General features: G+C 43.4%; 2 protein-coding genes across 3 annotated transcripts in view; one reads left to right on the top strand and one right to left on the bottom strand.

Moving 5' to 3' along the window:
• The window catches only part of LOC121581225 (G-protein-signaling modulator 2), a 24,376-nt gene extending 22,487 nt beyond the window's left edge, over positions 1–1,889 (bottom strand). The window contains exon 1 of the mRNA XM_041896701.2: positions 1,863–1,889. The gene's annotated coding sequence lies outside the window, so the exon portion shown is untranslated. The remainder of the gene's footprint in view (positions 1–1,862) is intronic.
• LOC121581224 (microtubule organization protein AKNA) overlaps positions 1–12,503 on the top strand; it is a 14,535-nt gene extending 2,032 nt beyond the window's left edge. For both annotated transcript variants that reach the window (XM_041896697.2, XM_041896696.2), the window contains exons 3-21: positions 152–1,530; positions 1,618–1,692; positions 1,840–1,957; positions 2,287–2,429; positions 2,521–2,580; positions 2,748–2,881; positions 3,222–3,405; positions 4,082–4,254; positions 4,748–4,933; positions 5,284–5,416; positions 7,232–7,326; positions 7,421–7,734; positions 7,848–7,974; positions 8,120–8,373; positions 8,970–9,113; positions 9,400–9,498; positions 9,640–9,757; positions 9,941–10,103; positions 12,055–12,503. In XM_041896697.2, coding sequence (XP_041752631.2) covers positions 152–1,530; positions 1,618–1,692; positions 1,840–1,957; positions 2,287–2,429; positions 2,521–2,580; positions 2,748–2,881; positions 3,222–3,405; positions 4,082–4,254; positions 4,748–4,933; positions 5,284–5,416; positions 7,232–7,326; positions 7,421–7,734; positions 7,848–7,974; positions 8,120–8,373; positions 8,970–9,113; positions 9,400–9,498; positions 9,640–9,757; positions 9,941–10,103; positions 12,055–12,225 — 4,070 coding nt within the window. In that variant the 3' untranslated portion in view covers positions 12,226–12,503. The remainder of the gene's footprint in view (positions 1–151; positions 1,531–1,617; positions 1,693–1,839; positions 1,958–2,286; positions 2,430–2,520; positions 2,581–2,747; positions 2,882–3,221; positions 3,406–4,081; positions 4,255–4,747; positions 4,934–5,283; positions 5,417–7,231; positions 7,327–7,420; positions 7,735–7,847; positions 7,975–8,119; positions 8,374–8,969; positions 9,114–9,399; positions 9,499–9,639; positions 9,758–9,940; positions 10,104–12,054) is intronic.

The raw sequence follows: 12,503 nt of genomic DNA, 5'->3' as shown, positions 1-12,503 counted from the left end.
CAACACCATTGTTATACTTTAGCAATTGCATTGTAAAAAATATTATAACAGCCGTAGGCTATGTAACAACATCATGCCAATCCATAAAATGACTGTAGCAAATATTGTTCCTATGAATACTTCACAACTTCTTACTCTCTGTCATTCATAGAGAATGTAGAGCTGTCAGTGTCTGACTCTGGGGAGTCCTCCACCGAGAGCAGTAGCTGTGTCAGTGGCCAGAGTGAGAGAGTGGTGGAGGGTAAGACCAAGAGCAGTGTGAAGCGGGTGTCTGCCCAGAGACCCAACACTGAGCAGGAGCAGACCATCTGGGAGGATGAGAACCCAGGAGACACCTCCGATGAAGAACAGGAGGACCTTCCGTATGACGGGGACCTGGGAAGCCAGTACATTAACCCCACAACCAATGACAGTCACAAGTCTAAGGAGAATTGCAAAATAGCTGATGTTCTGTCAAAAGACCAAGCTGGAGCATTGCATTCAAGACACAATGTTAGAGATAATTTTGATTTGCCAGCAATGGTTGGGGAGGTCAATATCATACAAGGTCACATGCAAATAGAAGTCAACACTATGAACCATGTATCTATAACTCCACCTGAGGGAGAGGGTAAAGGAGCTTTTATTGACTCTACAAAACCAGGGGCTGTCCCCACATGCAGTAGTCCTGTCCGTGAAGCCCCACACCCAGACATCACCCAGCTGCTGCTCCGTCACTTCTCCCAGGACGAGCTGTTCTGCTCAGGCAGTCTGATCGAGGCAGAGACCCTGCCGGAGGTGTCCCTTCTGGAGAGCATGGACGAGACAGTGCTGAGCAGGGGCCCCTTACGCAGTAGCACAGGGAGACCCAATAATAATAATAGTGGAGCAGCCCCACGACGCAGCAGCGCAGGGGGAGCCAGCAGCGAGAGTGAGAGGAGTCAGAGCCTACAGGAAGAAGATGAAGGGAAGAGTGTTCAAATGAGTCCAAGAAAAAACCTAGAGGAGAAAAATGGAAAAAGGAGTGGTGATAGTCCAACTGCGTCAGAGGGAAAGAACACACAGAGTGCTGATGAGTCTTACAACAGTGACGTCAACTCTCCTCAAAATAGTGACATATCAAACAGTAAAAGTGAAGTCCCTGAACAGGACAGTAATGGTAGCAATGGTTCAGACCTAACCAAAGAGGAAGATGAGAATGATGAAGATGAGGAGGAAGACCAAATCTGTGGAGTTCCCCTGGTCAGAACCAGGTCTTTCAGCGAATTAAAGTATGGACAGGGCCAAGTCCACTACCCACTCCCTGACTTCTCCAAGGTGGCTCCTAAAGTGAAAATCCCGAAGAGTACCAGTGTTACGGTGAGACCTTTTAGCCAGTCTCCCACCTTCCTCAGAGCTCAGTCCTCACCAGGCATGCTGGGTAAGTCCTCTGCTTTGGAGGTGATCAACAGAGTGATGGAGGACTCTATTCAGCCCTCAGAGAGACCCTATGTGTTCAGAGACCAGGACAAACAGACAGAAACCTCCCCAGGATTGGTGCATCATCTTCAGGTGGGTCATCATGTTCAGTAGTATAGCTCGCACACCTCTATACAAATGCATCATACATCCTTCATGCATAAGGCATCTCTCTTTCAGGCTGAATATGATAAACTGCTCACTAAATATGCAGAGGCTGAGAACCTCATTGATCAGATGAGACTGGGAACAAAAGTAAGTCTTTAGAACGTTTTCTCTTTTTAAACACTTCTTTCTCTATGGTCTTTCTGTTATTTCATCTCATTAAATATAGCCTTTAGACAGCCTTTTTATTCTTGTCAATTTGGACTGAATTTATCTCAAAATGTGTCAACAAATTAGAATCAAGCGCCCTCTGACCTTACCCTGGAGTTTGACTGTGGTGACCAACAAGGCCTTCCGGGTCCTGGTGGAAGCCATTTTGGATCTACGCTCTTCCCCAACGCCCCATCTCCATCAGGCAAGATACTGTCTCTGACATCTGATATTATGACGGGTCTTCTCTCTGTTACAAATTACCTGGCCAAGAGCCACCGGTTTCCTTAGTGACAAATGGGGTCGGATGACATAAGATTCCGGTTACACTCAAAGTCACAACTAGCCTGTCATAAAAAAAAGATGACACAAATGTATTACACAACCAGTTTACATGAGATGATGCAACTCAATCAATGACATTAGTAAAAATCACACAATTACAAATAAGATACTTTCCATTTTCAATGCTGTAGAATTTAGGCCATAACATATGTTGGATCTGCATCGTCTCAGCTTTTGTTGTGTTTGCAGGACAATTTATTGAGGATCCAAACCAACAAAACCACTCTAAACAGCCTAGCACTTCTCCAACCCAGACTGACCAACAGAGTCAGAGTGAAGGGGAAAGGATGACCAGGGAGTTGAGGGATATTATCAGTCAGTTTTTGCAGAAGGTAACCTGGAAAACATACCAAAGCTCTATAGTGGTGCATTATCACCCATCATTTCAATGATACTGAATTATAAACACTTATTTTTTTACAGGTGGATGAATTCAAAACGTGTCTGACCACCATGTCAATTACTATTGAAGAGCAAGAAATGGTAAATGGATCTTCATTGCTTAAAAAGTATTTTTCTGTTCAGGACTGTGATGTGATTATAAAGCAGTTGTAACAATTGTAACTTATAATAACAGTTGATTCTCATTTCCTTTATTCTATAAGCAGAGTGTGTTGTTATGTAATTCATAACGTTGTGTTGTTTTCCAGGTGTTTAAGAGTATGATGGATTCCCAGGACCAGCTGGAGAGGAGGTACATCAGTAAGAAGGAGGAGCACAGAACTCTGGAGATGCAGAACTACTTGGGCCTGGCCAGGAACACAGGCCAGTTCGACCCCGAAAGGTTAGAGGTCAACTGATATATCTTACTGTGTGTGAGGAGTTTGAGTTATACAGTATATCTGCCTGACTCACACTATAGGGCCACCCAGAACTGTACTGTGCTGGCTCGGCTATTTTCTTTTCACATAGACCATTCCAGCACGGTTCCAGCAACAATGGTAGATGCGTAACTAGGTCAGCTCAGTAGCCTACAGCTTGGCTTGGCACAGTTTGGCCCTAAAGTGTGTGTGAACCACTTTAAAACCAGAAACAGACTGACACCCAGGCTAGGTTTGTGTAGAATTCAGCATGATGTGAGGGGTATTTAATGCACATTATTGGTTATTTTTGTGTGTGTGAAGGCAGGTGGAGGGGGAGATATTCAGGATAGGGATGCATCTAGAGGACATTAAAGAGCTGATTGACAGGAATGTGTGTGAGCAGCAGCTCTCCCCACCTCACTCATCCTCCACACTCCTGTCAATGTGTGGGGGTCCCAGTCTCCCTGGTCTGCTCACCCCCTCACTTCCACCACCCCTGCATGAGGTAACACACTCACTTACTCCTAGCATAGCTGTTCATTCGCTGCTTTGCTATTTATTTGCTTGCTCACTCTTTCACTCGCTCGCTCTCTCACTTACTCACTCACTCAAATACCTTAATGATTACTGCATAAATGTATGTACTTACAAGCCTTTTACCGAGTAGTTATATAGATTATTGCACTGTTAGTTACACTGGTATAAGCCTCTGTAATGTTAGGTGTGATCAACTAAGCCTTAAGAGACTAATTGCACCATCTACGTTTCCTTCATCTTACATGCATGCATGTGAGAGGTGTTTGTGTGAGCAACATGAGCTGTGGATGTTGACCGCAACACGTGTTCTGTGCAGCAGTAGTCCTGATGAACAGGGCTACATTTAATTCCCAAAAGTTGCGTCCTTGCCTCTGCCCCCGTTCATTCCCCCTCACAGATCTGAAAGGACTGAGTAGTTGAAAGTGATATGGTGTAGGAGGAACTATACATTATCGCCATAGATCTGGGGAGGGGACAACTTCTTAGAATGAAATGCAGCCCAGGTCCTTGTTTTGTAAGTGGAGGCGTGTCCAGCGCTCTCATTGAGTGACAATAATTTCCAACGTCGCTCATGTTTCACAGTGAGGACACATTAGCTACTCAAAATGTGTGTGTTCTCCTCTTGTCAACCTCTCTGTGGACAGGGTCTCACATTACAGGTTCCAGGCCCCTGTTTTTCCACTGGGGGTTATGAGACAGTGGAGAGGGAGGAAAAGGAGTATGAGGAAGAGGCCAGTGAGGTCCCTGGACATGATGGTTTAGACCAGAGCTGTGACTCCCTACTGAACAGCACAGGACACAGCAGTGTCAGTCTACGGTACACATCACACATCTCTGAGCTGCTCCATAGGCCTGTAAATTCATGGGTTTCTTCAATGTGTACCATCTACATTCCTGCAATACTAGACTGTGTACCATTTACATACAGTACTTGTGTTTTTATGCCTTATGACCCCAAGTAGAAATCCTATCTTGGGGAGTGATATTATCTGTATTTTCCATGACATTGACATCAATGGCAAGTTACTGTACCTGTGGTGCATGAATGCCTTTAGATTCAGATATTCAGATAATCATGTAGACTGTTGATGGATGCTGTAAGTGGATAGTATGTGCGTGCGTGCATGCTTGTATGCCCCTATCCATGCGCGTGTGTGTGTGTGCACATGTTCATGTGTGCTGATAGCAGTCACGCTTCCGGCCCTCCCATGGGGGATAATGTTACAGCCAGGCACAGAGGTGGTGTTGGATTCCATTAGGAGTAGGAACAGTTTGTTTTAGTCTCTGTGTTTTTGTCTGTTCCCCCGGAGGCTCTCACAGGACTCCCTGGAGACACTGGACATCACCAACACAGAGGAAGAGGAGGAGGAAGAAGAAGGTGAGGAGAGGAGCTCGACCTGCTCGGGCCTATTTGAGGGGATAGCTCATGATAGGGTTCTGGAGTATTTGGCTCTCCAGAACCCGGGATTGCGAGACAGACTGTGGACACCTGAAAGGTTAGTGTTTTGGCATTTGAGTGTACTGTACTAGCTAAGTAAACAAGCTAACCAATTCAATATTCACCTCAACACTTCCCTCTTTTCTCTATAATGTATCACATCTGCATAATGTATGGACCACACAACTAATCCCCACTCTATAGTGTAATTGATACAGTTGTGGTTATTTGATGTGGTGATTTCAGAAATAAAATAGATGACTAAAATGTAAATGTATGTAAATGTGTACTGTCTCATCATGCAAAACTGACATGCCAAACATTCATGAAAGGTATGTGGGACAAGTATTTACCAATGAAACTTCATCTTTTTATTTTGACCATGTATTGTTGTTGTTGTTACTGTAGCCTGCAGCAGAGTCCCCTGAGCCCAGACTGTGACCTGGGTGGGAGTGCGAGTCTGGCTGGAGAGGTTTCCTGCTCCTATGATCTGAAGACCCAGTCCCAGAGCATCACAGACCACACTCTCACCACTTCCCAGGTAACGTCATCTTCTATTGGCTGAAATAGTACTCACACACAACTACTTCATGTTTCTAAATGATTTCTCTATTCAGACGAAGGGTACTGCTATGGGATCCCCTATGGCTCCTAACTATGCTAATTTGTATGTGGGTTACATTGAGAAACAGTCAATTTTCAATCCTCTCAAAAATGTTTTCTTGCCTAACATTATTATTTGGAAACGGTACATTGATGATATTTTTGTTCTATGGAGGGGTGATTTAAATCAGCTCCAGGCATTCCATGCTTTTCTTAACTCTTGTTCTGAGCACCTGAGATTTACTATGCAATTTGACACACGTCAAATCAGTTTCCTTGATCTTCTGATTTTGTATTGAGGATAATGTTCTATACACTGATCTTTATAGGAAACCTATCGTAACAGTTTGTTGAGTGCTGATAGTTGTCACCTGCTTCCCTTGAAAAACAGTTTGCCCTACAGCCAATTCTGTCTAATCAAAATAATTTGTAAAAAACAATCAGATTTCAACCGAAATATGGCTGCAACGCAAAGAAAATTCAAGGAGAGTGGGTACAAAAATGGTCAAATTAATACTGCCATTGAGAAAATTCAAAACAAATCGAGACTTGACCTCTTTCAGGGACAGTCTCGCAAAAAGAAACATTATTGCGTTCTAACTACACGCTATTCAAAGTGTTCTGAACAAATTAAGGGAATCGTTCACAAACATTGGCACATTCTAAGGTCCGATGACAGTATTGGTAATGTGTTTTCGGACCCTCCCTTGGTTTTATTCTCGCGGGGCAGAAACCTCAGAGATCAATTGGTAAACTCTGATTTACGACCCCTAAATATCCCTGCACAACGTCTATTTGCGCCTCTACCGGATGGAAACTACAAGTGTAATGGCTGCGCTCAATGCAATGGCACTTACAAATGTAGATCCTTTAAACACCCCCAAACAGGGAAACAGATCCCAATTAAAGGTGTTATTACGTGCTCCACTAAGGCAGTTATTTATCTTATAACTTGTCCTTGTGGTAAACATTATGTGGGTAAAACAAAGCGTGAATTAAAAGTACGAATCTCGGAGCATCGTAGCACCATTAGGTGCAAAAACTCGACATACCCAGTCGCTGCCCACTCGATTTCGTCCCTACGTTATATCGGCATCGAACATGTCACCCTCCCTAGGAGAGGGGGTGACCTCGACAACTTATTGTTAAAACGAGAGGCTGCCTGGATCCTTAATTTAAAGACCCTTGCTCCCTTCGGTCTCAACGTTGACTTTGATTTGAAGCCATTCTTGTGATTATTGTGATTTTGCTATTCATTGTAAATGTTTGTGGGCCTATGTAGCCAAGTTGTATCTATGATCGTATGCTATCCATGTTTTTTGTATGTTCTGTATATCTGTGAATTAACCAATGCTATTAGGCCACACCCGGCCATGATTACAGACACCCGCGTGTGTCCTTTGACACTATATAAACTAGTGACCCGCAGTGTTTGTCATTATACCCTGATGAAGACAGCTTGTCTGTCGAAGCGTTGGTTATTAGGATATTAAATGATTGCATCTGAGCTCCTAGAGTGTGCGGCTCTCCTTTTCTTTTTCTAAGTGTTCTACTCCGTTAGCCAGCACCTCGCCTAAATCTGTGTGCGTTTCTTTCGCCTCTATATTAACGTTATCTTCTATGACTTATATTAGCTGTCCCATGTTTATTTCTTTATTTCTGTATTTACTCTAACTCCCTAGCCACTACCACAGATTATTGTAATATTGTACAGTAGAAGCGTAGCTACATGGATATATTTTTGTTGTTGCAGAGAATAGTGAGTCCAGAGACAGACAGTGGGTTTGGGAGCTCTGACTTGAGTCTCCCAGCCACAGGACTATCTCAACCAAAACTCCACACAGAAAGGTACAGGCACACACATCCATACAACTGCTTACAGGCTAACTGAAAAAGTCAATGTTTCATGTATGTTTATTACATTGTTACGACCCAACCTCAGGCCCCAGTTCCAGCCTGATGGGAACTCCAGTCCTATCAGTATGAGTGACAGTGAAGGCTCCAGCGCCAACCTGCAGACCACCATGCATCACCCTGTACAGTTGGGAGAGAGGAGACCCAACCCGCAGATAAATGTCCATTCGGCTGGGCTGACAGGAAAAAGGACACCTAGCCTGCAGTCTACTGTCCATCTGACTGGGGATATTGGAGAGAGGAGACCCAGCCTACAGACACCTGCTCAGCTGCAGCTTTGCAGCGCTGCAGTGGACCACTGGGTGACCAGCACTTCTCAGAGTGCACCTGCCGGACTGCATGGTGAGTGATGAGGAATCACAGTGCCTGCTGTGGTCGTAGTGAAAGTATAGACGTTATTCAGTAGACAGTACAGCAGGGCAAACACTGAACTAAATGCTCTTATGTACACACAGAGGGTGAATCCCACACTCCCAGTCAGCTCAGTCATCACGGCCCTGACCGCCAATTAAAAACCTCCCATAGCATCACCATGGATATGCCACAGAGAGACTGCCACTCCCACACCTGTTCCTGTCACAGGTTAGTCTAAAAGCACAGACTATTCAACTCAAGAGTAAACTTTATCATATGAAATTGGTAACCAGGTCAGGCTGCCAGGTAATACCTCATAGTGGCCAAAACCTATTGTTTTTGAGTTGGCCAACCCCTCTCTCTCTCTCTCCAGTGAGGCCATCCAGTCCCTGCAGTCGGAGGTGTGCCAGCTGAAGAGAGACCTGGAGGAGGGTCTGGTCAAGCTGCCACAACTCTCCCAGAGGATGGATTACCTGACCTCCAGATGCAGGCAGAACAGAGACAGAAGGCCCAAGACCCGGTCCAGGACACACCACAAACCAGCAGGGAGCAGACAGAGTCTGACCAACACCAACTCCAAGATAGAAGACTGGATCTCCTCAGATATGGACCCCAGCAAGAGCAAAGGTACATTACTACCCGGGGTAATATATTGGGAGTGTAATCAAAACCAAGTTGTTAACAACGACGTTATTTTGCTTCAGGGTTGATGCCTGCAATGTCTAATGCAGTAGTACAGGGTTCCCAAATAGGCAGCAGATTTGATTTGCCCCCTCCAAGTTTTCTGAACATGAACAAAAAATAGAGATACATATTTTTAAATAAGACTGTAAAATCACCGGGAAATCAGTTCCAAGTGATTTTAACTTAGGAAATCTGTTCCCAAGTATTCCCACACATAAATAGAGAGGCATATGTGATCGTATCCCAATGTAATCAAGGTTTGAAATTTGGAGTGTACTACTTATTTATAACTATTTTCAGGCCCCCCGACCATCGGCTCAAGGAAAAATCGGCCCATGGCTGAATGTAATTGGGGACCCCTGCAGTAGTAGATAGCAGTTAGTATTGTCAGTTGTAATATTGATGATAATAGTATGTATATATGTAAGTCATTGTATATGTATAATGTGCTTTCCATGTTATACATATAATGTGCTTTTAATGTCGTACACTACTTGTGTAAAACGTACAATCCCTCTGTATGTGGTCGTTTTCTCTAGGTACAGACAGTGTGGAGTCGGACCGGTCTGGGATCATGCTACCATTCCACAGGACACCACTAGGTGGCAGGAGAGGGAGCAGCAAGCCCTACTCCTGCTCAGATGGACCAGGGAAACCCCAGAGCAAACAACACTTGAATACAGGTTGGTGGTGCTGGTATTGACTTTCTGCTTATGGGTGTAAAATAAAAGGAACAATTGGAAAAACAAGAGTGATTTTTACATTATATTTAACAAAATATTAAATTAGTTGCTGAGTTAGAATTTGCCTTAAAGTTATCTTTGGTGGTCATAAAGGTAGTTGTGTGTGTTTCTACATGTAATTGTCTGTTGGTGTTATGTATTATGTAATGTTTTATGTGGACCCCAGGAAGAGTGCTGTAGCTAATGGGGATCCTAATAAAATACTAAATACTAAATTCCCTCTTAGCATCAGAGGAGAACCGTTCTCTGGAAACCTCCAATCTCACCCATCCCAGTCCTCCAGCACTCTGGCACTCATACAAGAACTCCAGCTACAGATCTCCACGTAAGGACCAGCAACCAGCCCACTCCTACCCCTGTGACACTGCCATGACTGTGTACCATTATGACTACTCTACCCATTTCATTATAACACTGAACAGATTCATTGGGGTTGTGATGTTGATTCTGTCTTTTTTCATTGTAGCACCACCAGGTGACATGGAGAATGTCTACTCTAAGGGCAGGTATCCTCTCCCCTCTCAGCCTCTACAGAAGCTTCTGTTGCAAGTCAACTATGGATCCTCCTGCAGTTTACCTGCTGGGTAAGATATAGTTTCATCATTTATTGCCATAATCTATTTGCCTTATTTGAATCCATATTTATCCTCCATATTGCTTGAACCTTAATCAGTGAAGGTGAAAGAGAAGACCTGAGATGCTTCCCAGGGTTGCCTACTCCTACACTACTGTACTCATGCTCTCTCTCTTCTCCGTGGTCTCAACAGTTTCAAAGTGCAAGAGCAGCAGTCTGTCTCCCACCACCGGAGGCGCTCTACCCAGTCAGACTCAGCTCTACTGCCCAGCAACGTGTACTTTCAGCGGACCTTTCAACCAGCTCTCAGCCCCCCAAGGACCGGGGGCAGAGCCAGCAGGCACAAAGCCAGCAAGGTGAGGCTGGCCACATGGAGAACATTCTTTGATATCAATGGGTGCCAGTCATTTTGTACTTGTATTTACTGAGAAATTGTGATGTAACAAGTGGTACTGTTAACTTGTAAGAATTTAACACAGCTGGTACTTGTGCTGTACTGATTTTTTTGTTAGATTTTCTTTTACAAAGAATTGTAATCCTAAAGGAACCAAGGAGCTTTTTGTAGGTTATTATATTTTCATGTCATAACCGTTTTCTATGCCTTTTGTAAGTAAATAAAAGGTAAGTAGCGGACTGTGAGATACAGTTGAAGTCAGAAGTTTACATACACTTAGGTTAGAGTCATTAAAACCCGTTTTTCAACCACTCCACAAATCTCTTGTTAACAAACTATAGTTTTGGCAAGTCGGTTAGGACATCTACTTTGTGAATGACACAAGTAATTTTTCTAACAATTGTTTACATACAGATTATTTCACTTATAATTCACTGTATCACAATTCCAGTGGGTCAGAAGTTTACATACACTAAGTTGACTATGCTTTTAAACAGCTTGGACAATTCCAAAAAATTATGTCATGGCTTTAGAAGCTTCTGATAGGCTAATTGACATAATTTGAGTCAATTGGAGGTGTAACTGTGGATGTATTTCAAGGCCTACCTTCAAACTCAGTGCCTCTTTGCTTGACATCATGGGAAAATCAAAATAAATCAGCCAAGACCTCAGAAAAACAATTGTAGACCTCCACAAGTCTGGTTCATCCTTGGGAGCAATTTCCAAACGCCTGAAGGTACCACGTTCATCTGTCAAACAATAGTACGCAAGTATAAACACCATGGGACCACGCAGCCGTTATAACGCTCAGGAAGGAGACGTATTCTGTCTCCTAGAGATGAACGTACTTTGGTGCAAAAAGTGCAAATCAATCCCAGAACAACAGCAAAGGACCTTGTGAAGATGCTGGAGGAAACAGGTACAAAAGTATCTATATCCACAGTAAAACGAGTCCTATATATCGACATAACCTGAAAGGCCGCTCAGCAAGGAAGAAGCCACTGCTCCAAAACCGCCATAAAAAAGCCAGACTACGGTTTGCAACTGCACATGGGGACAAAGATTGTACTTTTTTGCAAAATGTCCTCTGGTCTGATGAAACAAAAATAGAATTGTTTGGCCATAATGACCATCGTTATGTTTGGAGGAAAAAGGAGGTTGCTTGCAAGCCGAAGAACACCATCCCAACCGTGAAGCACGGGGGTGGCAGCATCATGCTGTGGGTATGCTTTGCTGCAGGAGGGACTGGTGCACTTCACAAAATAGATGGCATCATGAGGAAGGAAAATTATGTGGATATATTGAAGCAACATCTCAAGACATCAGTCAGGAAGTTAAAGCTTGGTCGCAAATGGGTCTTCCAAATGGACAATGACCCCAAGCATACTTCCAAAGTTGTGGCAAAATGGCTTAAGGACAACAAAGTCAAGGTATTGGAGTGGCCATCACAAAGTCCTGACCTCAATCCTATAGAAAATGTGTGGGCAGAACTGAAAAAGCGTGTGCGAGCAAGGAGGCCTACAAACCTGACTCAGTTACACCAGCTCTGTCAGGAGGAATGGGACAAAATTCACCCAACTTATTGTGGGAAGCTTGTGTAAGGCTACCCGAAACGTTGACCCAAGTTAAACAATTTAAAGGCAATGCTACCAAATACTAATTGAGTGTATGTAAACTTCTGACCCACTTGGAATGTGATGAAATAAATAAATAATTATCTCTACTATTATTCTGACATTTCACATTCTTAAAATAAAGTGGTGATCCTAACTGACCTAAGACAGGGAATTTTTACAAGGATTAAATGTCAGGAATTGTGAAAAACTGAGTTTAAATGTATTTGGCTAAGGTGTATGTAAACTTCTGACTTCAACTGTACAAGCGTAACCCTAAACTGTTGTTGTTTGTGTTAGGATGAGGACATCAACAGGACATTGGACAGGGCTATCGAGGCTGCCCGCAGTATGAAGAGGACCACTGATAGGATGGCCAAGAGCTTGTCAGCTGACCTTGCCAAGGTTGAACTGTACAGGAAGTTACACGGCCTTCACCCACTGACAGGGAGTAGCAATACTGGCTCATAACACCCTAATTGACATACTGGAGATACTGCTGCTACTATAGGGCTGGTCCAGGATTAGCTAACCAGTGAATTTAGCAGGGATTTTTCATATATTTCTTAATAATACTATAATACTAACTCATGGATAAGCGCTGAGGCAACTTCCAACCCAAAGCTAAACATCATTAAACCTTCAGTTTACAATTAGAAAAACCTTTGAATGTGTTTTTGGAAAATGGATGTATTTGAGAAATTTGACTGAATCTGATAATTTATTTTGAATTACATTATTTATAACCA

Source organism: Coregonus clupeaformis, chromosome 14, assembly GCF_020615455.1.
Source record: "Coregonus clupeaformis isolate EN_2021a chromosome 14, ASM2061545v1, whole genome shotgun sequence".
In the NCBI taxonomy this organism is placed as follows: domain Eukaryota; kingdom Metazoa; phylum Chordata; class Actinopteri; order Salmoniformes; family Salmonidae; genus Coregonus; species Coregonus clupeaformis.
This window is presented reverse-complemented; position numbering and strand designations above follow the sequence as displayed.